The sequence below is a fragment of the Cyphomyrmex costatus genome, unplaced genomic scaffold (assembly GCF_001594065.2).
Source record: "Cyphomyrmex costatus isolate MS0001 unplaced genomic scaffold, Ccosl1.0 scaffold702, whole genome shotgun sequence".
NCBI classification, from domain to species: Eukaryota; Metazoa; Arthropoda; class Insecta; order Hymenoptera; family Formicidae; genus Cyphomyrmex; species Cyphomyrmex costatus.
In genome coordinates, this window is record NW_017280270.1 from 53,795 (window position 1) to 81,736 (window position 27,942).

General features: G+C 33.3%; 1 protein-coding gene across 1 annotated transcript in view; it reads left to right on the forward strand.

The window, feature by feature from the left end:
• wb (wing blister) overlaps positions 1-27,942 on the forward strand; it is a 173,981-nt gene that overhangs the window by 43,131 nt on the left and 102,908 nt on the right. Inside the window, exons 3-11 of the mRNA XM_018548255.1 lie at positions 11,030-11,272; positions 16,004-16,228; positions 22,156-22,392; positions 23,002-23,163; positions 23,643-23,939; positions 25,374-25,634; positions 25,731-25,978; positions 26,077-26,311; positions 27,660-27,886. Coding sequence (XP_018403757.1) covers positions 11,030-11,272; positions 16,004-16,228; positions 22,156-22,392; positions 23,002-23,163; positions 23,643-23,939; positions 25,374-25,634; positions 25,731-25,978; positions 26,077-26,311; positions 27,660-27,886 — 2,135 coding nt within the window. The remainder of the gene's footprint in view (positions 1-11,029; positions 11,273-16,003; positions 16,229-22,155; positions 22,393-23,001; positions 23,164-23,642; positions 23,940-25,373; positions 25,635-25,730; positions 25,979-26,076; positions 26,312-27,659; positions 27,887-27,942) is intronic.

A 27,942-nucleotide genomic window follows, 5' to 3' on the forward strand; every position in this document is an offset into this window, starting at 1 on the left:
ATAAAATTGTAGTTATATCTGATCTCTGATCGCTGATTCAGCGACGAGGCGATGTACGATGAAGTAATACAGATATATACTTCCCCCATCAAATTGCTGCTTCTCTAACGATATAAATTGCTTCGGCGTAATCTCTCTCGAGGTCGCTGCACCAACTTATGTACGTGTCTAAATCCAATTTTGCTGAGTCTCCCTCACTAAGTTCTCCAACATACGCGCAATCGAATTTCGCTCTGCGTTAAATGATCGTTTCCCTCGATGACGTTTTCTATAATTCGATTTCGTTCGCACTGCTCGACGTAAAAATTGGATTTCCAGACGCAGCCATCTGCGGAAATCGTATATTCCCTTACCATGTCAATTTGAATTTAAGATGCCTTTATTATTAGCAAATTTGATGAACGAAGAAATACGAGAAAGCGTCAAAAAGTGGAAGAAATTTTATATTTTTTATGCTATAAATTTTATAAAGTACAAATAAGATTATAAAATGAAAATTAAGATTAATAATTATAATTTATTAGAGAGATAAGCAAAAGCAATATTACTTATAACAAAAATAACTATAAAAATGATATTTTAGTTTTTAATTTATTTTTATAAAAATTATTATATATATTTTATATAATATTGTTTAAGTTTTAATAATATAAAATATACAGATAACATTTGCGATCAACTATTTCGGCTGGAAAATATTACTTTGGATAAGTGCAGAATCATAAAAAAAAGATGCGGAATTCCATATGATGTGTTTATGCCTTGGTAATTTTATATCTAGCAGAGGTATTTCAAATCGGCGACGAATCTCCCGTCTTGCCATCACGAGTCCCGTAATCGGATTAAGTCGTCTCGCGTTACTTTAAATCCATCCGCAATTAATACGTCTACCTAGTGGTAGTAACGGGAGACTTCTCCGATAAATCTGCTCGTTTCGTGCATACAGTCCGATGCATCGGACCGTGACATGGTAGCCAGCGACATGACATGTCATCAAAATATGTCCGTCATAAGTAAGCTGCTACAAAGCGAGTGAAAGAGAAAAGAGAAATGTGTAGAACATAAACGCGACTATATTTTATACTTTGTACTTATGAATCGAGAGAGCGGAAACACGCGCGTTTGATCTTAGACTTTGAGAAATTTCCGTAAATACTTGAGATAAATAAATTATCGTACGCGATTTCTGAATACAGTATTAGTGTGTACAAGAAATTCTGGTATTTCATTACAATTAATAATTAATTTTTATCTAAATTAAATTTAATTCTGTAGAATTTTATATATTTTTTGTTACTTTATCAATTTACATAAACACAAAATTTATAATTATTAATCTCATACTTTTATTTATTACAATATTATAATTTAATTGTATTTAAAGATTGCAATATTAAATTATAATATTGTATTTAAGAAAGCATTTGTGATTAATGATAATATAAACAAATCAAATTTTATGTAAGTATTTTTACAGACATTAGTACATGTCCGATCACTGGGACATTTATCTTAATAGGATTATATGTTTAGCTGTAAAATCATATTATCATGCCATATAAAAATATTATTTTTTAATATATGTATAATAGATTGATTTATAAAGACTCCTTATTGTTCAAATTAAATTAAATAAAAAAGGGCAAATAGGAGTCAAGTGCGGTAATCGTTACACGAAATAAACTACAAACAGAAATATCTTCATTAAATTAAGGTGCTTACATGTTTCGATTCATTTTTGAGTCCTCTTCAGATACATAAATTACTATCATAAATATATATATAACTCCGAATATTTTTACGAGCTACTTTACTAAAAAAAAAAACTGGATATTGAAAAATCACAGAAAAAAGTTAACAAATTATTACTAAAAACTTATCAGAGATAAATTATAGAAAAACATCATAAAGAATTTAAATCATATTAATGGAATATCACTACGATAACCATCAAACATATCGCGAACAAATTATTTAGTCAAAAACTAATTTTTAACCTGTTAACCAGTCAATGTCAAACTTATCTTAAAACGTAGAATACTTCTTTAAATTTAGTTATGCTATATTTTTAAAAAGAAGCGGAATAAACTACACTTTTTGAAAGAAACTTAGTTTTATTAACTACCGTGCAAGATTATGTCATAGATAATGCGTAATAACGCTGTACAGTGTGATAATATCCCGAAGCTAGAATACATTAGTCAGCTCTATTCGCGTTAGCAGTTCGTCAAGTCAATCGAACATTTAATTAATATTTCAAGAAAAAGTTTATCTTATATTCGCACAATTTCCCGTCGCTGTGTATTATGTTAGCAACCTAGTTTGAGAAAAACATGTTCGATGCCGAGCAGGTATTTAAATGGTAAAAAAGTCTTACGTGTCGGACACTCCCCGAATATTTTTACGAACGCATTGCTTCTATGAAAGGTAGCAATATAAGCAGTTTCGGTTTAATAATATATCTCAAACGCATTTTCCGTACAATATTCTCCTATGCAATCGATGATAACATATTACGCCGGCTTGTCCATAGTGACATTTAATTGATTCGTTTATCAAATTATTCTAAGTGCAGCTTGAATGAATAATATCGGGCGCTAGTCGTTTAATTACATATCGCGTACATAAGTTTCCTGAGATTTCTTATCAGTGCTATCAGAATATACATATTTCTCTGCAACTCGTTGATTCGAATAAGTTGTCGTACATGTTTATAAAATCCGAGAAAAATTAAACATTATTGTTTATTGGTAATTTATACGAATTGCTGTTAAGAAACAAACACAAGGTACATGATAAAATATATGTATCTTATTTATTTTTGTGTTTTACTTAATATTCGTATCGATAATAATTTTATTAATTCTTAATTAATGTACTGAAATGCTTTTTAAAAACAGTATTAGTAACATAATTGATTGATCAAATAATTAATAATATATTTTTTTTTTGTAAATTATACATATACATTTATAACATAAAATCGCATTTTTCTGTATTTTCGGTTATCTAAAATAATTTAAATAAATTTTTCCATTCGTAACAAAATTTTTCTGTTGATGCGTACTTTCTTTGAATAATTTGCTAGAATTATGAAATCGACGCTCACAGATTAATCATACAAATTAGAATGCCGACCACGGATATCTAATTAAAACTGTTTACAAGCGTGTTCACGTCATTCCGCTCGATCGCGACAACTCATGGTAGATACCTACATTTTGAAGTCTGCTCACGTGGGAGTCGAAAGGCGCCAGTTTTCCGAGAGAATCGCTTTTGTTCTATGTTTTACCCTGGCTTCTTCACCCTTTGAATATCGTGGGTTGTTTCGTTTGCGTAGGCCGACAATGAAGTGAAACATTAATATGTGATGATAAGAAATTGTCTAATAATACAAGCTCCGTAGGCAGTCTTTCATTCTTTGTTATCTAAAAATAAATTTTTATAGACTTCTCGTCGTAAAAATGTTCAAAATTCGAAGTTTTTACATGAGGATATTTACATTTTGTGTCCCATATGGACAAAAAATAAAATTAATAGATACACTTTGAAAAAGAAAAACAATAATTTACATTTATATACATTTTTGTTTTCCTTTATCAAAATATTTTTTATTTATAAATCCAGAACATTTTGTATATTTTTTTATTTAGCACGTCATTTAATACATCACACTACAAGCGACGAGTACTTTCATTTTCTCTTATTTAACCTTTCGAACAAGACAAGAGGTACGAATGATGTTGCGTGTGTAAATCATTATTCCGCACAAGAAAAGATAGTAAGAGGACTCGATTTCTAATAACAACAGACATTTCTTCGTTGCTCGTCGGTCCCGAAGAAAGCTCAGACGAAGCGAGGTACAGAGATACTTCGAGCCTTAACGGCTTCGGAAACCGGCCGTCCGGTAAATTTTCTTGCCGGTGCACTTCTCTCTTGGTGCACCCCATTTACGGACCTGGCGAGATAGCGTGCAATGCCAATTTATTAGTGATGCCCCTTAGCCTCGGTCAAGAAGGGGGTCTCACGTTGGTCGCGCCCATAAAGGGGTGCTGGAGCACCTTACTTCGTGAGAATCTTCACGACGACGACAAGCGACTTTTGTTCACAATGTGAATGAACATGTGGCAACTCTTTGTTACTGAATTTACAATGCGCCCCTTAATCACCCACAAGTTTCTCCTATACTATTTTTCTTAACACAATAAATATATATATATATATATGTATATATAATTTCTTTAAAATATAAATATTGATGCGTTTGTAAAAATAAATATAATACATTCTTAAAGACAAATCATGTTTTGCAAAAAAACTTGACATAAGCTTTATTATTATTGTTTTGTAATTTCTTCGGGAAGAATTTGCGATTTAGATATTGAAGACGTGATATAACGTGTGTCCTATTTTCGGTATAAATTTTCCTACTTTTATTTCATATTTATCCCATTTTCCCGGAATAAAACGCATTTTTTAAGCTTGCAATGAGAGAGAAACGTTCAAATATACTAAAATATATCCCGTGATTTAAAGTTTAAAAAAATTCGATGTTTTCATATTGACAAAAATCAAAAGTAATAATATCAATTGCAAAAGAGAGAGAGAGAGATAGTTTTAATTGGCTCGTTCGTGCACTGAAAAAAATGGTATATCAACAGCATTCTTTTTTTAGTAAAGAAAATTATAAGAAATTACATAAAATGTCTAGCCTTATCTTGGGCTTAATTTAATTTGCTATAATAATTTTATTAGAAATCTTGTTGCAGTTCTATTATAAATTTTTTCCTCAATATTTCTCTTAATAATCCTGCATTAATTACATAATATTAGTTTAAGTTTCTTTTCTTTTCAAGCATACTTTCATACGTATATATATATATATACATGAAATATAGAGTTAATACATTTATTTAATATATTATATCAAATATAATATATATATCTGATATATTAAATTTGTGTATCATATAGTTAGCGAAAAATTGAAAAATTACCGTAGCTTTTTTGGGACCGCTCTCCTTTTATTTTTTATATAGAATTTAACTTATTACTTCATTTCAACGTTCAAAGAGAGTTGGTATGAAAATTTAGATTCTATTGGTTTTATTTCTCTTATTTTTCAATTAAAAAATTGTATATATGATCGTTTGCTACAATGACACAACTCAAAAAATAAATTTTTGTTTAGAAAATTATTATTAATATTTCGAATTAAAAAAAAAGTATGAAATTAATTTTAAAATACAATTTTTGTTACAATAAGTGATTGTAAAGGAATAAAAGAATGCTTTTTTCTTTCTTTCTTTGTATTTCCATTCTTTTTCTGCAAACAACTAAAAAATGACAATTTTGTAGTTAAGTTGTTATTGTAACAAATGAGCTGTATGTTAACTCCCTAAATCTTTTGGAGTGCTGAAATCTAAAGAATGAAAATGGAACTTGTCTTGAAAAAGAATGGCTCAATTTTCAATCTATAAGAGAGAGAAAGAGAGTTTTACTTTTGAAATTCACACATTCTGAAAGTTTTAGAGAATAACTTGTTACTTTTATATACCGACAATAATTAATCTTTACTAAATAACAGAACATCAATTGATGGATTAATCTAAGCGATATATAGTCGCTTAACTTAAAGTTTAAACCATCGATAAATTGTCGATTATCATAGAATTTCACATTTCCTTTCTTATCACTCATTTTCCATTATTAACGGAATCAATCGCGATATCCCAAGTCATTCCGAGATTGCACAGTTCGTTTTATTATCGCGGATCGCACAAACGATGGTCAACATACGTCGTTCATTGTTGCTGGCGAGCGTGAAACTGTAAAACGTGGCTGTAAACGTGCGCGAATGAGAGTGAACATTACTGACTGAGGTGTCGCTTCTCTTTCGAGATCCTGTCGCGGATAACAGTTACGAGTCGCGGGAGATCTGTTTACGATACCGACTCCTTAGTTTCTTCTGCCGCTTCCACACCTCAGCGAGTCGTTCACAGTCTCGCGCCTGATGATATCTGCTCTTCGTCCGAGTTAACTGGTTAGTAATTCTGGTAAAGTCTTTCTTTGGGAAGCAGTCAAGAGTGATCGACCGTATGATTACGTGAAAGTATTTGATTTGTTGCGGCAATCTTATAGGAATAGATAGTATCGTGTAATTGACAGTCTAAATTAAGAAACGTGATTTTTACGAAGTAATAATCAACTTTTTTTTCCTAATAATATTCTCATACTATTTTAATTAAAGAAGAAATAAAAAACATAATGCATTCTCTATAATGGAAGCTAAATAATTACTACTTTAAGAATTATGCAAAATTTATACACAAAAGCATTGTTATGTTTAATGTAGGTATGTATATATTTTTTTACCTTGATTCGCATTATTTAAAAGAATTAAATGACGTTGATTCTTTAGGCTTTAGACTTTATACGCATCAGCTATAAAGCCATTTCTGTCATCCGATGCTAATACCAGGTGCATCCTTACAAGGTTGTGGATGCGTTTAACGTCGAAAGAAGCCGTCGCCCGTGATCGTGGGAGCCGTCCGTTGCGTTTCTCTCGCGCCGTGTCACCGTGGCCGGTACTTCGAGAATTCCCCACGGAGACCACGAAGGCAAAACACAATCCATGCTTCTCGGATACCGAGCGCGAGATCGAGCGCGACTCTCGTACCGACCACTTTTCATTTTCGCGGAAGAAACCATGATATTCCTAAAATGGCATTGCCAGTGCCTACGATAGTTTAATGTGAAAAAACCATAATATTGCGATTTAATTTAACCCCTTTAGACTTAAATTTTATTGGAATTATGTTAAAAAGATTTTTTAAGAGTTCAAGGACATTTTAATAAATAATTTACATTACACGATTAACTTTTTTTCAAAATTTTCACTTTTTTTTACATATATGTATTGTGTACATCTGATCTCAAATGATGTTGATAGCATTAACCTTCAGGTGGCCGGGCTTTTTTTTTATTTGAAAAAGTGTACTTTTGCTAAATATTCTCATATAAGTGCAGCCCAATGATCAACTAATGTGTCGGTCATGGGATGACACCATATAGTGCCAGGCTGGTCGTCAACAATTCTAAAAGTTTTTTTTTAAATCAGGAAATATGGGCATCTGAAGGTTTTCGAGGTCGCTAAAAACTTTTCTGACCATCCTAGGCTCTAAAAAAACCTCATATAAATCAAAAATCAACGTTCATTTACCTAATTTTTCAATATTACGTAGTTAAGTTCGATAAAATAATACAATATATTATATAATATATATATATGATATATACGCCATATACATCATTTACATATATATATATCATATATACATAATATACGGTATGGTTCCATATATATTATATATTTAAATACATTTTATACAATCAAAATTGATGACACGATATGGTGCCATCCCGGCCGCCTGGAGGTTAAATAATTTTAACGGATAATTTCTTTAGAAAGGTAGGAGTTAGGAGTTATCTGTAGGAGTTAGTATTGAGTGAAACGGAATGACAACAATGGAAAATCATTTTTATCACTTTTTATATTTGGAGTTAGCGATACATTAGAAATATCAAGTGAGATAGATGGTTAAAATATTACATATGTATATAGTTATATAGGGCAACAATTTTGTTGATACAATCATTATTAGATTGTAAAAGTTTGCAATTCTGCATGGAAACAAAATTGTTTCTTAATTGTGACAGCATATCTTACAATTAGTAATTTTTATAGCGTGACTGCGGTGTCTACGTCATGATATATCGAAGGTCGAAGTATAAGACGCGTCAAGTACGGCCCTTGATGTGCCTTCATGCAAGGCTATCCAATCCCGCCTAGTATTTACACGCGTTAATTCCACCGAACGTAAACGTGAAGTATCCCTCAAATCATATTCCGTCCTGAAACACCTTAACACGATCTATGAAGTATCGACAAGCTCTCACGCGATAATACGATCCGTCTCGTAACATGCAATAATATCGCTCCTGAAAATAATACAAAAAATAATAATTAAAAAATGAATTATATCTTTCGTGATAATAAAACATGAAACATAAATTTATATAGAGAAAGATTCTAAAATTTAGTTTAATTAACCTTTTGTCTGCAAGTTGAATTTTTTTACTTAATATATACTACAATCTTTATTTAAATAAAAATGAATTTCAGCAAAAACGAGGAAAAAAAATTTTTAATATATAATTTAACTAACAATATGTTATATATCAAAGAATCGGACTCCATCATCCTTTATTTTGAAGAAATTTAACAATATAAATTTTGCATATGGCAAAAAAATCTAGATTGTAGATGGAGAGTTAATTATTCATTTCAATCTTTAAATGAGAAAATTGTAAAAATTATATTTTTATCATACATATGAATTTCTAAAAAAAAAAGATATAATTTATTATACCAAAATAATTTTTTGTTTATACTGATTTATGTGTTTGGGGAATATAAGAACGCAAAAACACTTAAATGAAAACGAGAACGTAAACACATATAAGTAGCAAAAACTTCATTTGTATTTCCAGATTTAACTTCTAGTTTTTGTTTATTCTTCTTTAATGGTAGGTCGAGGATGTTTGTTTCGTAGTTTATCAGACACGCATGCGATCGTTAATTTAAACACACCTCATCCTTCAATAATTCTGTCTGTCATATACTGGCGCGATAAACTCTGCAGTTCACGTATGCACCGTCCGCATGGAATACCCAACACCCTCGAGGGTCGGAAGGGGGCAACCTTGAGCCAGTAATGTATTCGTGGTTTGCTTATGACCTACCCCATATGATGAGGCACGCGATGCCGAAGGCAACTGGAAACCGGAGGAGCATGTGCGGCCAACGCAAATATTTAGCTGGTAAAAGACAGGGAAGGCTCGGGAAGAGACTGCCTCGTAACGCTTTCCCTTTTCCTTTGCTCCTGTCATAACAATGTTGATGCGCAAACGTATTCCCCTGCAGCCTGAATGTTGCCATATATATGTTCGCACATTCCACATGCTAAACGAGACGGCTATATCCTCGTTACTGCTGCCTGTCACGTCAATACGTCGTATAATTCATATAGCAAGGCATTGGTCGTGCAAATTAAAGATTACTTTTCGTTACATCGCCGATGTAACGATCCTCTAATGCCTAAAGGCGATCGCGGAATGTCCACATTCACACACGGAGCCACACATATCCTCGTCTACGAAGTAAAAGGGTCGGATAATTGAAGTCGGCTTCTCCACGAGCCCGAATCGGCCGTTCCGGACGAAGTCCTTAGAAGGAAACGAAGCCGGTATCGCGGACATGCGATCTGTCTTTATGGTCCGAAAGTGGGCGTCGGTCCGGTCTCACAATGCCGGCGTAACGACGACACAACGAGAACAACGACAGTGACAACGACAAAGACGTGGAACGACAGCAGGATGAAGGACTCCCGTCTTGTTAAATCACGACTGCAGTCAGAGATGCATGTGACTGCACGTCCTCTCGTACATTCGGGACTCGCAAAAGTTTTAGAGTGTTTGACGTCTTTATAAATAAAAAAATAATCGTTACTTAATTTTAATTAAACGTTTCTTTCATTTTTGCGACTGTTTTTTTTTTTTAATGCCGCTAATGTTCAGAGAGCAGGGATTTATTTTAAAATTTTAGCTTTTTCTTGTAAGATTTGTTATTTTATTATTTTATTGTATTGCTTATCTCTATGATATAATGTTACTTCAGCTTTACTGATGGTTTTCCTGGCAAAGGTTAATTAAAATATACTTAAAAATATATTAGCATTTAGCTGAAGAAGTACCTATCTGAAATATCAAATAACATCGTGTGTTATGTAAAGATAATAATGTACGATACGCGCCTAAGTATCATTCACGTACCTAGTATTCAACGAAGCATCCTGTAATGTAATACTCGCCTACGTATGCGCTGTTAACGATTTGCTACGCCAGATTGTATTTTAAAATTTGCACCATTTACATCCGGCAATATCAAGACATAGTCGAGAGACAGCGGGGTCCGTATGTAGTGTGTGCGCATAAAGTACTTAACTATCGATTCATAGCATTTTTAACGTGCGAACAATGAGAAGATAATAAAGCAAGCAAAAGAAGCTATGACAAGTAGCGGTCGATTTTCATCGCTTGTCTACTCAAACTGCATACAAAATCGCAGTTCACGCATTCTAAGCGCAGACAGAAGTTTTAATATCCGGTTCTGAATGGTGTGATACTTTTCCTGGAATGCTCGATTGGCATGAAAAGATAGAGAAATTGATGCAGTGGCGCATTATAACGATATTGTGTTCTCCTATTCGTCGCGTCAATGGGACACGAGCAAGCACCAACTAGTTCTGCGCAATCTGTGGCTCGGAATTAATTATCCGAGATCTTGGTCTCGGCGGGGTTTCCGGCGAACCGCGGGAGACCTGCAAATCCAGCCTCCGGCATTGAGCATGTGATTTTTATCTTAGAGCGCTACAACGAGGACATGATACGAAGAGTCGCGGGTGCAGCGAGAATACGGACTTTGCTTTCCCTTTCTGAAAACCTCGAAAATTTGAACCACGCATTAGTTAACTTAAATACTGTACTATTACGCTATGTTAAACTTCATATTCAACTTTTGTATTCAACTTTATAATGGTTTTATTGAAAAAGACATTATATAAAGTTTTTTATTGAAAAAAAGTTCTAGTTGTATTGATTGGAAATTTGGTAGATTCAACCAGTTTGTCTGTTTGAAATGAACAAATTAGAATTCTTATAAGAATTAGACCAAATGAGCACAATTAATTCTATTCTCTTAAATATACCAGAGTTTCTTATTAACCGAGCTTTAATCGTTGCAATAATGAGTTAACGTGCACATAATTTCAAACAAGTGTTAGTATTTCTGATAATATTTAGGTTTCATATTAATACATTTTATTGTTTTACAATTTAATAATTGTTAGGAATTTGTACTGTCGGTATAATGCTTTTTACTAACATCTTTGCATTATTATATTTTCAGGTCTATCAAGTGGAGTACGTGATAGTGAAGTCCGCGAACTCGCCGAGGCCCGCGGCCTGGATTCTGGAGAGATCTCTGGATGGCGAGAACTTCCAACCATGGCAGTATTACGCGCCGAGCGATGGGGAATGCTGGACGAGATATTCGGCACCGCCTGTCGCGGGCAAACCCGTTTACATCACCGACGACGAGGTTATATGCACCAGCCAGTACTCCAGACAAACCCCCATGGAGAACGGCGAGGTGAGGACATGGTTCTCGTTTCATAAAGCTTGATAAATGTGACCCGATATCACTTTCCTCTTTTTATGCGCGATTTTATCTTTTTTTATAGCCACTTCTTCCGAAAAAATACTATCGCCTTGCAATCTTATTTTATTTCAGTAATTAAATCTAATTTTATTTCTTGATAGTTTTACGTATAATACACGTATTTTGCAGCGTTTTAATAATAACAGGTTTTTTTATATAATTAAATAATAGAAGTTGAATTAAATAATAGAAGAATTAAATTAATTAACACATTTTCGTATAAAACAAAGTTATTATCAGATTGCATTTATGCACTTGCTAATTGTAACTTGTTACTTCCCATAAACTAGTGTTTAACATTGCAAAACTAGGAGAAAGAAAGAAATTACTCAACTGGTGTATAAAAAACCCGCAACTATTTTTAAGGTCCAGATATGTTGCTACATGTGCAAATAATACAACATATTCATCGCAACGTTGAGTAACGCCGCGTTGAAAACGCGAATAATTAGCCCGTACTAAAAACACGTCGAAGAGCATTTTTCGCGCGAGCCCTTTAACTGCCAGCCATAAAGTAACATAACGACCTATCTCTAATAACCTGTTGCATACAAATGTCAGACTGCCAATCGGCGCACCTCTGTGTGCTATGATACCTGATCGAAAATCGTCTTCTCTCTCACCTTCACTCATTCGTTACAATATGATTCATTATTTAAATTATAATATTTAAATGTCAGATATTACTAACGTAATTTCTTTAACGGCGCTTTATTTTATAGGCAGAATAAAATAATTTCATTCTGGCGCGCTCGCTTTCTCAATGAAAATTAAGTAGAATGTTATTCGTATAGAAATTAAGAGATTATCTTATATTGTTTATTTTACATTTAAGGGGATTCTAGTGCAAAGCTCGAACTTTAACGATATCGCCAGATGTCGCTGTTTTACAACACATCGACGTATCTTTTTTACATCCTATACCACATTAATATCTCACGCAGCACATTGCACGCAGTCGCATTACCTGTCAATTTGCGTATCGTAAATTCGTCGGACTACTATTTCTTAAGTACAGGTTGCGCTGCTTTTATATGAAACAAATATTGCAACGACACGACAACTCTGGACCGCCATATTGGATTAAAAAATGGTAAAAAAAGAACTCAATTTTAAAATTTGTTTATTGTTTTTAGCATAGATTCTACCTTATAGACACGTATTATACGTATACTTTAATCCTGTAAAAAGATTTTCGAATCTGTGAATAACAAAAAAAGTATTTACGATACAAAAATTATATGTTTTAGCCGGTAATACAGACGATTTTAGGATCCCCTTAAATCTTATTGCTGTTTTCGAAATTCTTTTTTCGGAAGTGCTAAACCAATATAAGAAGTGTTATGCTAATAACATACGTGATGCAACGAGCATGCTCGCCGATGCATTTTTCGCAGTATTCGTTCCGCTACGAGCGCGACTAACCATGTCATTATCAATCCTTGCGAAAATCCTCACGGCCGCACTCGGCATCGTTAATTATCGTCGATTTTATGCAGCCGCGCGTGTGCAATTATGCGATTGGATGATTAGCGGGAGCTGATTTTACAGGCAACGGGGTTGCCGGCCCGCTTGCTTCCGGTAGATCCCGTTTTCCGTCCCTCCTACTTCTCTCTCTTTCACGTTTTTACTTTTTTTTTTTTTTGCAAAGTAATAGTACGAAGGCGACTTAAGGTCATTAATAAACGGCGAGCCAGGCGCCACTTGACATAAACAGGCCTTTCTCGATCGTGTACATAAAATTACACGAGTGCTTCGAAATCTTTTATTATTACATCTTTAATATATTTTATAAATTTTTCATATCATTTAAAAATATTTTTCTCTTTTTTCTACATCCTTCAAAACTTTATTATAAAAAGTGAAATTGGCTTTTATTATATCTTTGTACACTTCAAATTTTAAATTTCCTTATTCCTCAATCGTATATATTTTAAAAACTATTGATATATTCTGAACATATATTATCTGAATATATTTTAAAAACTATTGATATATTCTGACATGTTTATGAAAAATCTGTTTTAAATTAAAGAACCTAAAAGTAATATTATTGTAGATGAAAGATCTCGAATAATTACATCAGAAATATCCTGAATGATTACTGTGATAGATGTGTGTGTATATATATATCGACCGTTAGTTCTCAATTAATTTTTTTTAGTAAACCGTTACGGTAATGGCGACTTGAATATTAGAAGAGACGCATTAAGAACGAAACGAAAGTGTGCATTTCTACTATTATTCTGAGCCATTATTGCACGAGATGTCCGATTGGCTCTGTTTTGTAACGATAATTTACCATTCATCTCGTTATCATCCGGAATAAGTTTGCCGCAAGCAATGCGTTTCTTTATCTTAGAAATTTATAAGTGACTTCTTTCACCTCCTTCCGCATATATCGATTTGTTTTATTCGTCTAGTTGCGTTTCTAATCCTTTATTGTAAGAATATTAAGAAAACGGTACATGCAATTATATCTATGAAAGGCATAATTATTTATAATTACATTATCGCGCTTTATCCTCTATTAGATACGTGATGAATCACTAAATCGAATCTTTATTATTCGAAAAATAATTTGTTTATTGTACGGATTATTTAATTTTTTTTTGGTTTGCTTGTAATTAAAAATTTAATATTTGTTATAAAAATTTATGTGATAATGACGCAGCTATTTAGTAACTTAATTATGTTTTTTTTATCTTGTTAAGTATAAAGTATATATGTTATCCGCGTATATACTGAGTTTTATTTTTCAGAAACAAACTAGGAAACTAAAAACTTTTATTTAGAAAGAAGAAACTCATTATTTTTTTATATTTCTAACATATATGAGTATATTAACTTTACTACCGATACACTCTAAATTCAAGTATATAACAAGTGTAATAATTGCCTTTATATACCTAGTTATGTGTGTGATGCAGTTTTCCATATAAAAATAACTAAATACACTGCCATACAAAAAACGGATTTACACATTTAAATACACATTACGGATTTAAACGTGTAATTACATGAAAATTAAATTATATGTATATATATGAAGACACTTATTACATACTTGAATTTTCAATTTGCTGCTACATTATTCAGCGAAATAGTGTTTAATATGCTTACTTCTTAAGAAACTAATTTCCAATATTATCTCCTTGTTACTCCAATTACCCGTGCAAATCGTTAAAAGACACTTGCGACCAGATCAAGGAATAAAATGTAATCATCCGATGACGGGGATCAGTTCTTAGATATGAGGATCTCTCCTTTTCATGACGGATACATCTTTTCTTACGAAACAGCTGCGGGTGCAACGAGTTTACCGCATGTTAGGAGATGCATTTCCCTCCTCCTTTGGTCACCTATTCTTTTCTCCTCCCCATGTGTTCGGCTCGCGTGTAAAAGCGTAAAACTATCAAGCTTCCTCCCTAAGGAAGGTGCATACGCGATACTTCCTTATACGGCCAGGTAGCGCCATATATGGCCGGAATGTAGGAATCGCTGTTTTTGTATCATCGATTCCCTCTTCACGTTTCTCTCTTTCGTTTCTTCCCTCATCGCAATTCCGCGTGCACCCAAAGCTTTAATTATCAGCCAAGCTACCGAGAATTCGAAGCCAAGTGACATCAGTTTGATCGTTATTCCGTGTCTTTGATAACTTTTCCAGTAAACAAATATTATACTTTGGAAATTACATTTATGCAGTATTGCAGCTACTGAAGAAACCTCTTTATGAAGAAATATGAAGGTAAGAAACAAAAGATAAAAGTGAAAGAGAATGGAAACGCAATTCGCTGAAGTATTTCAAAATTTAGCTAGGTACACACTTAAAAATAATTTTATTGGACCGTTAAAATAATTACGTAGGAATTTCAAGCACGAAGAGCAATGCTGCGAAAGTTTTGAAATTCTAGTAATTAGCTCAAGCGTCCTACATAATTATCTTAATAGTCTAATAAAATTATTTTTCACTAAATTTGTATCGGGCTAAATTTTTAAATACTTTAGCAAAACTATTCTTTCTTTGAGATCATGCACTAAAAACGATCGATACGTACCTAGATAACTTTGTTGATTTATTGGCAGTGTAAACGAAGAATTAAAGACAAAGTTTGGCAACCAGCGAAAAATCATCAGGTATCCTAAATACAAGCGATTGTTCCTTATTAGGTACCGTGTGCTCTCCGTTTATGGTACTCGCCGTTCCATTCTTAGCACGCGGCGCCATTCGCGGATGATTTACTTCTTTGCCCATGCTTCAGAATTTAGTAGTTTTGCCCACCGATGCTAATTGACCGTCGCTGGTCGTTTGACAGCCATACGATAGGAGTATAGACATTGCATTTAATTTTACTTGTTTCCCTTTCTTCTTATTGTTAAAATTAATTGTATAACTATTATATTCAGACAATTAAGTGCAGTTTTCTCTTCTTATTTTTAAAACTATCTACAATAAAATAATTTCTTGCATTAGAAATATTATATAATTTTAAGAGACGCATCTTTCGAATGCAGATTAGTAATTTAATTATTTTATTGAGTTATACTTTTTATTATTGTAATCAAATAACGTATATATTTGCTGTTAATATGTAGTACATTTAATTATTTAGCGAGAGAAACTGTTGTAGTTAATAGGAATTTGAATTGTTCATTTGAAAGATCCACACGCACCTGGTGAACGGTCGACCCGGGGCTCTGAACCACAGCGTAACTCTGCAGGAATTCACTCAGGCTAGATTTGTGCGGTTCCGTCTTCAGAGTCTTCGACGTAACGGCGAGGCTGACAAGAGACGCGCCTTTTATTCGATAAAGGAAATCAATATCGGAGGACGTTGCCTATGCTCCGGACATGCGGCCCGATGTCGGTATAGCGTTCAACATGGGGTAAGTGCATGACAATATAGTTACTAACTAATAAATATTATAACGCATCATAGCGCATTTATTTTTAAATTTATGTTTTTTAAAAATACATGTATAATATCTTATATTATTACAGTATAATTTATGTTGGGGAATAACATTATTGAACAGCTACACATTAATTTAGAGTTTTCGAACGTGTTTTTTTGTTGAAACAACGCCTCTTTTTCGTTAAAACACTTTGTATAATTCTTTTGCACAGTATTCGATTTGTGGAAAAATGTGGAATTTATCTCGTGAAAATTCGTAGAAAGCTTATAATGACGTGATTTCGTGGCGCCAAAATTGGTTCCGCTCTCGAAAACAGACATTTAGATTCAGCTGCATGGAAAATAAATCCGTCGAAAGTGCCATAAACTTGTCAGGTCTTTGTCCGCCGACGCCGCTAATGGCGGGGTCTCTTCCTTTCGAATCGTTGCCTGCTACAAAGCCTGCAGAAACTGTCAGGAATTAAGGTTTCGCCGCGATCGCGCGGAGCGGGTGCTTTCGGAGGCGCCATTAGTTTTTTTTAGCCACTATCAGTGTTGCGGTTTCTCTAGGTACGTGTTTGGAGCTGCGGGAATTGGGATTGAAGATAGAATGATGAATCATGATTAGAACCGTGAGAATTACTCGTTTACGCAACGAAGAATTACCTAATTCTTTCAGCTCATCGTGTGATTGTTTCATGAATTATTTATGGACTATATATTATTAAAAAAACAATTTCTTTTATTAACCCTAAAATGTTATCGATACATAAATTTTACTCTCAAGTGAACAACATTATTGAAAGCTGAGCTATGCCTTCAGTGTCCATTAGGAAGTCCAACCTCTGTTATAAGCTTAAAAGCTAGGATAAACAAAGAGAAATTGAAAAATTCTATCTTTTTTTATGTATCAGTTTGGATCTCCTGGTGGACAGTATTATAAATAAAGAGCGTGATAAATGATTTTATTTTTAAGAAGTTTTTGTTATTATATGTTTTATTTAAACGAGACATGCACACACATACACAATTGGACTTTAATTATAGGTCTTCGTTTTAAAATGCTCTGTTAGAATGTAAGTAAAAAAACATATTCCATTTAAAGTGATGCTGGATCCGCCTGTATTATCGATAAAATTAGCGTTTTTGACGTTTTCGTTCCAGTCTAATTTCTTCATAATAGTTTTGCAGAATAAAACTTCCTTTTCCACGATTTAAATATTCATGTATTTGCCCCTGGTCTTATTGTGTCCAAAGCTGGAAAAAGTATGAAATTACAGATTTCTTTATCCATTTTTACCTTCAGCGTTGGTCGCCATACTGAGGTTAAATGGATAAAGAAATCTATGATTTCATACTTTTTCCAGCTTTGGATACAAAATACACAAGGATACATTAGCATAAATATTTAAATCGTGGAGAAGAAATTTTTATTCTGCGAAACTATTACGAAGAAATTAGACAGGGACGAAAACGTTAAAAACGCTAATTTTCTCGGTAGACGACTTCAGCATCTCCTTAAAAAAACAGGAGATTAACCTTTGCCTATCCTTTACGCACGCCTCCACTTACAAAACAATTGACATCACATCATGTGTCCCTCGAAATCAAGCAACTTTTGTTTGATTCTTTTCCTTCTATTGTTAAAAACATGCGAGTTATTCAGGTGACCTGTTTTAAATGCCTCACCCTGTACACATACATTTATATAACGATATTAAACCTGGTTAATTAATGATTTAACTAATGATAATGACTAATGATTCTCTAATAAATTGCAGCACTTTAGAATCATAAATACTCAATCATTGCCACGTGGTATAATACGAATAAAGTAGGAATAGACCGTACATTTAATGCGAAAGAGGATGCGGGTCAATGGCGAAGGGTAGCGCGGAGTAAATTTACAGCAGTCATCAGACAGAATGAAAATGCAAATGTCGTGCTTTATCCCAAGGGATGATTCATGTTTAATTACGGACACGATGCTGCAGTTTCTCTGGCGGCACAATACGCGAGCGGAAAGACAATAGTCAACGCAAGTGATTAATTACTCTTGTCCATAGCATATTTCTTCGCGGAGTTAAAATCTCTCTCATTTTGCAGCTGCAGAAACATGAATCTCGCTGTATGTAGCTACAATCCGAGAATGGGTATTCGTCTAGCCTTCCATGTAGCCGGCTTTAATAGACAATAATAGTTTACCATGTCTCTTAACAACTCTCTGTCGCTTGAAATTACGAAATCCCTTCTCGCGATTACCTTATTCTGCGCAAAAAGAGAGAGTTTAAAGTTTTAAAAATTTCCTACACGATGCTCATAAATCAGCACCTATTTTCTTACGTTCCATTATCACCGTTGTCAAAATACATTACTTGTACAAAATGTAAGCTAAATGAGAATTATTAAAAGATATTTTTATTTCAAAAAAATGAAGTTTTTTTCCAAGAAACTAATTTTATCACTGAAGTCATTTGTTACATATAAATATTGTATAATCTTTTTTTTGGCAAAATAGTATTAAATTTTTTTATAATTACAAAATGTTATTTTTGTCTAAAATTGTAATAAATGAAAGAGAGATATGTGAAAAAAAGTTTATAGCTCTTTTTGTTTTTATGAAATTTTATTTATATTATAAAACCTACAGAACGAGAAAAGAAGTTGCATTGAGCGTTACGACTTGCTTTTGTATCGTTGCCAATGTACTGAACATTCCAAGAATTTTGCAAACATTTCGCGAAATCATGGACGCGTAATATGATAGAACATTTATTGTGTCATTCATTCATGATACAACGTTACGTTCCGCCGCATTGGAATCACTGCCTCGCCGTAAAGTGGACATTGACCTTTACGTTGTAATTTACTCGTGTAATTTTCACGACGTTTATTTATTTGATACGAGTAGAATATATGCTTATTCAGCGCGCGTCCGTTGAATTAAAGTGAGAATGTTGAAGAAATTGCAATGGCAGATACAACGTGAAAGCAAAAAAGAAACACGCACGATGATTGAAAATATAGGGGACATTGATTGATTTTTTATCTATTTATGATTGTGAACGAGAACACTGGGAGTATTGTGCCATTATCAATTCCGCATACAATGTTACGGTCACTTTTGCAATTGACATTTCTTTCGTTGCACTTATCACTCGAATACGTTTTTTAGTCAATTCACATAAATGTCATAAATTACTACACGTTTAAAACAAATTTCTTTAAATAATTTAAAATCAAAAAATAAATTATGGTAACACTTATTGAACTTTTTATTTAAAAATATTTTAAACTAAATTGTGGTAGGAAATATATAACGAATTTCTCATTTAATTTCTTTATGTCAGAAAATTTTTGTGCTTTTTTGATGGAAGATTTTAAATGCTTTTTTATATTATGATTCACTTATAACATAAATCTTCTAGGTTCATTAAAAATTCTGTCTGGAAAGTAACATTGATTGTTCTACAAAAAATATACTCATTATTTTTTTGTGTAGTTATTCATATCATTACGTTATTAATATCGTTTTTTTTAATGATTTATGGTTATTTAACTGCTTATTTATTATTAAAAGAGCAATTTCCACGTGAGATTTATTAATCGCAATGAATCATAAATTATATTATATATGTTACTTGAGATCATAAATAAATCATAAACATTTCTTGATTTATTAATATTTAAATTTTAAATTATCAATATTCGTGAGTTTTTTTTAAATATATTTATTTTTATTTATACAAACCGAAAATTATTGAGACAGAAAGAGAGAGATTATGAAATTATTATAGTTTTCTTTTTTTTTCCATAAAAGAGACAAATTGCTCCGAGCGATAAATTAGTCAAACAATCGGTCATAAAAATTAAGGCTAACCATTCTGAGGAACCATCACGTTGAATCAGAGATTTTTATTTTTCGGCGGCCGAGCTAGCTTGATTTAAGAATAACGGCCTCGGAACATTATGATTTCCGATGAAATGTAATTCAGGTTCATTAAACGCCGCCGTGGCGAAGAGTAATTGCAGAAATCGGGGTTTGATTGCCGATCGCAAACGGGGTAGCCATTATCATCGGCAGTAAATAATACCCAGCATGTGTTAATGGAGGGATATTGCAATTGACCAGAGTAGCCTGTTCGTTTGTCACGCCAATGATAAGGCCACACGCGTCGCGTTAACCTTTTCGCTCTTCCGCATGCATTCACGTTTATCGGACGCGCGATACTTCGGTGAAATCGAGGCTCATTAATCCTGCCGCAATTTATTTTCGGCTAATTCTTTGTGCGATTTCTTTGGCCCAATTCAATGTACACTTCAATAATTGCGAATTTAATACAAAGTAACTCTGACAGTGAAAGCGAGTTATTCAGTGATATTGATCATTAATCATTAATCATTAATGAATTATCATTTATGATCTGAAGATGATCATTGATTTTATTATTACACGAAAAGAACGAGATTGCGAAAAGAAGTATTTAAAAATACAGATTTGAAAAAAATTTGTTGTATCAAAGTAATTATGTGGAACATTTCAACTGATAATTTTGCTGGAATGTCGAAACTTTTTTCAATATTGCTCGTTATGCTTAAACGCTCTACATAATTATTTTAACAATTCAGCAAAATTATTTTCAAATCAATATTTATATTAAATTAAATTAATATCCGCTCAAATAAATTTTTTCATATTTATAGCTAAATTTTTAGATAATTTAGCAAAATTGTTCTTTCCGTGTATGAAATTTTACAGTGTCGCAATTAATTACGAAGATTTTGTAGTTATTTTCATTATAATCTCATTATATTCAGATATAATCATAATTTTTTATATTATGAACGAAGAATGCAGTGGTTCTTGTCGAGAATTCGTAATTTATGACTGAGCGTACTCAGATCTTTGAGCTGTCTATAGCTTCCTCAATGATTAGATAATCTGCTAGTTGCAGATTATCTAATTATTGCGAACGCCAGTTCCACGATATTACGACATTCGCTGAATCCTTTAAACGCAAAGTGAAACTCGTAAACCGAATATATAACGTCCAGCGCAATGCGAACTCCAATGCTTTGCGATATAGTTATCCGCGATTATATGCATATCGTTTGCACATTCGGATAGGCGATCGCGTCTATGAAGTCCCGACTTTATAACCCCGCAATGTGGCTAACATCCGGAGTAACATTACTGAATACATCGATTCATACTAATCAATGAATTTTGCGTCACAAAATTATTATATTAACAACTTAGCTATCACATTTATCAAATGATGAAGTGAAAATTGTTAATAAAGATAACTAAATTATTATTCACTCTTTGACGTCAGTCTCGATATGGCATACGTGATATTTAGAGAGTAATACATGTTCCATACGTATAATAAAAAACATTTTGTATTTGTGTTAAAACTTGTTAAAATTTTATGTCAGAAAATTGTGTTTAACATATCTGAATATTAATGTAATTATGTTATATTTGAATATTTTATATTAAATTAATATATAACGTTTCTTAGTATCAAAATGACACAATAGACAAATAAAATAAAAAAATATGTTTTAAAACGAAAAATTCATTAATAAGTATTAAGTTGCAATAATTTTATTAATGTTTTTATGATAATTCGTAATCATAAACATTATCAGAATTTGATAAACCTCGGAAACAGAACGATGAAATAAATCCCAATCAACTTTGCGATAAACAGGTTTCTACGTACAGTTCTTCAAGAATAAACAAAATTACGTAGAGATATAGCAGCATAACTGGCAAACGCCTCGTCCTGCAGCTTATCTGCGACATATCTGTAATAGATCGCGCATATTCGCTATATGACTTAATAGATAAGCGTAACTTAGGAACATGGATATTCGTGGCATCTGATAAGCGTATTTCATGTTATCTCTCAGCATCAGGAATGCGAATGCGAGCGCCACACGTGCGGTGAAAGATGCGAAAAATGCTGCTCCATGTACAATCAGATCCCGTGGAAGCCCGGCACAGCTGGCAAGGGCTTTCACTGCGAGAAGTGCAACTGCAATGGTCATGCAACGTCCTGCAGATACGACCAGGAAGTGGCCGAGAGGAGAATGTCTATGGATATCCGTGGGAAATATCGAGGCGGTGGCGTGTGTGTCAATTGCTCGGTGAGATGATAAGAAGTTAAACGAAACGCAAACGCATTTCGTTTAATTGAGACTATCCGTTTTAATGCCGCAATTAAATGCGTCTTAAAGTGACAAACGCACGCATCCTGGAAAACGAGTCATCCTCTAATGAGAGTAATTAATTACAAAATAATTGAGAGTAATAATCTTGAAATCAATTTTTTAAGGTCAAATATTTTCTATATATACATTTACGTGCTCAAGATACGACTAGAAAACTACTTACAGAAAAAATTATACAGACTTATAGTTCCTCGTATTCATAGAAGTTAACTTTTGCTTGTGCGGTTAATAAATATCTATGAAATTGTTAATATTAATATAAAGAAAAACAATAAAATGCCAATATGAGCCAACACGAGTTATCAGTGTGTATTTTTTTATAAAATTTATTTGAAATGAATAATAAAGCGTATCTTAACAAAAATTATATTGGCATTTTATTAATTTTCTTTAGATTTATTCATCTGAATTTATTGATTATCTCATTTTGTTGATATTTAATTATGAGAATATTGGATAGAAGAAAATAAGATTAGTTAAGAAGAAATAAGGTATCACATTTAGAACATATTTGCAAAATTTTAGGAACATACGACTGGTATAAACTGTGAAAAATGCGAGGTCGGCTACTACAGGCCAAACGGCGTTGCACCTGATGCATCAGAACCCTGCTTGCCCTGCGACTGTAACATACGTGGCAGTACAGGCTACTGCACTCCCGACGATTCCTACACGCGTATAGGAAAGGTAAAAGTTTGCTTTAAATTTTCAATTGCTTAAATATTTTAGCAAAAGCGTTAATCGCTCTCTTATTTTAAAAGTAACATCTACAAAAATTATTTTTTTTTTTAGCTTGATAGAAAATTATTAATTAATCAAGTACTATCGACAAAAATGATATTCGAACTTGTTTTAGTTATGTAACTTTCGAAATAAGCAAATGATAAGTTTTTTGAAACTCAATTTTTCTAATGAATGAAAAAACGTAAAAAATTTTATTTTAAATTTTGGGATTAACGCTCTATGGAGCATTAAGAGTTTTTTATTTCTCCGCCATCCAACGTAAATTTACCGTAATTGTTTTCGTCAAATCTTGGAGGAACGTCAGCCGCGTGTAATCGCTTGCGCGATCATGATTTACGCGCGCATCCATTATTCCGGTAATTTCTAAACGGCGTCGTTCTCACGATTGATCCTAAACAGTCTAAATACCGATCGTGCTCCAGGTAGCAGGTGCGTGCGAGTGCAAGCCGGGATATTCAGGATATAAATGCGATCAATGCGCTGCCGGTTATCGGCAATTTCCCGATTGCATGCCGTGCCCCTGCGATTCCCGTGGGATTCTGCCGTCCCATGATTGCGAGGGCGACTGTTTGTGCAAGGCGAATGTTGCCGGGGATTTCTGCGATCGTTGCAAACCCGGATACTTTGCACTCATGAAGGATGATCTCGATGGCTGCATGTCCTGTTATTGCTTTGACGTAGCAGATCGCTGCACCACTGCGAGATTACAATATAGCATGGTAAGTATTTCTTTTCATAAAAATTGTAAGTTTTCATTACAAAAATCTCTTCTAATATATGGCAACTTTACTATAATACGTATAGAATAGGAAAACTTCAAATACTGAAATTTTAGATGAATATATTGAAGTTGTATATACATAGAAAAATTTCATTCTACTGCTAAAAAAAATGATTACTCAGTTGATTTTTATTCTATTGAGTAAGTTATCTTTAACAAAAAATTTTTTTGATAATAGTTTTAAAATATTACAATTTTTAGAAAAATTTATGTAGAGGAGACCGAGACACCATGAGTCACAAAAATTCAAACAGTAAAAAATATAATATTTTTTATCTCAATAAATAAATATTTTTTATCTCAATTTTTTTATATAATTAAGAGATAATGTATATTTTAAGATTTATTAAGCATTTTTTTTTATAAATATTGATTTGTTTTTTAAATAAAAATCGAAAAAGGAATTTTTAGAAATGACCCATGGTACCCCATGCAATTTCGCGCTCTTTTCTCTTGGCGCAATTTATTATTAATCTAATTACCTAATGGTTTAAATTAGAAACTACAGTAATAAGTTATCAAAATTGAGTGTGTAGTCTAAAAGGAAATTTTCTTAATTAAAAAATGTACAAGAATTCGTTGCTTATGCCCAATTTCTTCACTTCTAGATAAGTTACGGATAACTTTATCCAGAAGATATTCCATTGTATTCTGGGAGATACCTTCTAGATAAAGGTTATCTAGAGGTGAAGAAATTGAGCATTATTGAGACATTTTGTTAACAAGTGTAGTTAATCTTGAGTAACTCTCTATACGTATATGTGATAAGATTTATCCTGATTTATAGCAACCTCGTTTGTCAAGAGTCAAGATCGGGTTGACAAGTGTAAAATTCAAAACGATTAGTTAACATTCTCCTGCGGGCATATCGTTCAGTTTAGGGCGTTAATCTTGGGCGACTTGATTCTCGTCGTGCGTGATAAAGTGCATAAAGAGACAATTATAGTTTATCACTCTCGCGAATAAATTGCAGACCTGCAATTACGATGACAGTAATGGCGTCGAACTGGAACGAACAAAAAACGCGAATTACGTTATAATATAGACAATATGCATAAGAACCTTCATGAGAGACACATAATTTATCAAAATTTTAACATTAGCAATAGATAAAAACACGGCGATAACCCGTAAATCTTTTGGTATTTTATTAAAACTAAATTTAGCTTAATTTATTCAAGCTTTTTTATTATTATAAAATTATTTCTTACTAAAATCATGAATAATATTAATTATCATAAATTAAATATAATTAAATGATTTTTTAAGAAATCGATTTCGCGAAAAATAATTGGAATTGAAATAACACAGAAATAGCGATAATAGGCGATAAAATAACGGAAGACGGTCGTGTGACTCGATTTTTTTTTAGATTTCTACACTGGAGAACTGGTTGGTGACTGACATGAACGCGTCTCGGGCAGTCGTTCCCACCTTGGATACGGACAACGAATGGCTAACCGTGGCAGCATTCGACGTCGAGTATGATAGTCCTTTCTGGTTGGCGCCACAGATTTACACGGGAAATCGCGTATCTTCGTACGGCAGCAATCTTACGTACTCCGTTACGTGGGTTGTTATGCGAGGCGACACCAGTGGTAAACCGACCACGGAGCCCAACGTTATTCTAGTTGTAAATATCCGCTCTTGCATTTTTCCAAGCACATTTAATCCAAGCTCTATGAAGAAAATAGATATATAATAACGTACAATTCACACACTCGCGAAGGGTAACAATGGGATGCGCATAGCGTACGGCGAGGAACAGTACAACGGTCAAGAAGCTGAAATAGCGGTGACTTTACGAGAACAAGGCTGGTTTCACGTGCGAAGCGACGTTCAGGACATCCCGACCAGATTGAGGAGAACCGAGTTTCGCGGGGATCCTGTGACGAGGGCACAGATGATGCGCGTTCTCGCCGATCTCAAGCACCTGATGATAAGGGCGCGATATCACTCGGAACAAATCGAAGGAAGGTGCATAAATCTCTAACTCTTTATCGGACGTACAGTTCGTGCGTGAATTTTAGCTTTATAGTAAGGCGTAACGAAGCAATTTTTCTATTTCTTACTAGTCTCCAGTCTGCTATATTGACGGTAAGCGAATTATCACCGGATGGCGAGACCGACAATTTGGTCGAAATGTGCGAATGTCCCGAGGGATACACAGGAATGTCCTGTGAGAAATGTGCCTGGGGATACGTAAAGACGCCCATCAATGGTTCCGATCATCAGGACCGTCATATATGCGTGAAATGTGACTGCAATAGTCATGCGGGCTCCTGCGATCTCATCATGGGTGAATGTGGGGTAAGTTCAGAATTTTATTTTAAGATAAAAATTAAATATAACATACAAAATGCTACTAAAAAATTGTTTATTATTATTAGATATCTTATTAATTAAAATATTAAAAATGATATAACGTCTCTCCGATCAATCTCAAACAATCAGTTACTAATATAATGAACTTGATACATTGGTGCAATTAACATAAATCAGTTTAACAAATATAAATTATTTTCTAAAATATTGCGAGCAATTTTTATTAAAATAATAAGTGTATATTGAAAGAAAATTTTTTTTATTAGTAAAAATGTAATTGTAGTAGTATACAAAACAAAACGAGAAGTTTTCTAGTGCGCAACCGGCTTTAACGTAGCGACTGTGCGATACCTTCAATATCTCGCTGTAACTGATGTTCAGTCTGATCTTCAGCCGGTATAGCAGCATGCATAAAGTATCTGAACTCGCATGGATCCTGCAATTTGCAGCTATAGATTACGGGATCTATAGATCGTGCGACCTCTTTTACCGACTCAGCAACAAAAATCTTTTACTTACCTGTTCGTTGTATATTCATGTCGTACAGATAGCGATACCAGTTAGCTTTCTGTAAGAAAATTTAATTTCTACAGAACTGATCTGGGCCCATATTCTGTACACGTCTACCGACAGTTGTCAGTGTCGATAATTAACGATAGCCAATGGCAAAGACTATTCTAGGAGAAAAGTGCGGTTCTTATTGGCTATCGCTACTTAACGACACCGACAACTGTCGATAGACGTGTACAGAATATGGGCCCAGATCAGTTCTGTAGAAATTAAATGGGCCCTGCACGGTCATTTGGGCTTAACGAACTCATGGACCCGAACTCAATACACTGCAAACATTCATATACATTTACACGTCACACACTTATATATATACACGTATTATACATATATATATACACGTATTTTTGTAAGGGATAGCACGAAAAACTATCGAAAAGTAGTAAAATTAAAGTAACAAAAAATTTATATTTTGATATAAATAGAACGAGAACCAACTCAAATTAAAATTTATTTTTCCAAAAAAAGATGAAAAGAGAAATTTTCAAAACTTATAAAGATTCAAGAAAAAAAGACGATATGCAAAACTGACTTTTTCCATTTTTCCTTAAATTCAATTTTTTACATCATGACTCTAACTTACAATAGATTACTTTTTTGTATTAAATTTCTTTAGGAAGTAAATTAAGCCATTTTGAAGACAATAATTGAAAGAATTAAAACTTTTATTTCAATCGTAAATTTGATTTATGTCCGTTTTGATAGGCTAATAATACTTACATTAGTTATAATTTACGTGGCGTGCCGTTTGCATAATTTCCAGACGTGTGAACATCATACGGTAGGTCCAAAATGTGATCGTTGCGCTACAGGATATTATGGTATCGCAACGAGAGGCACCAGCGAGGATTGTAAGAAATGCGCGTGTCCGCTTTCCGTTGACTCCAACAATTTCAGTCCGAGTTGTCAGCTTGATGATCCCACTGATATGAATAGTGGATACGTGTGCACGCAATGTCCTGAAGGCTATACCGGAGATCATTGCGAAACGTAAGAAAAATAAATAATACATATTTTAAATAAAGGTCTTTTGTAAAATTGTAAAA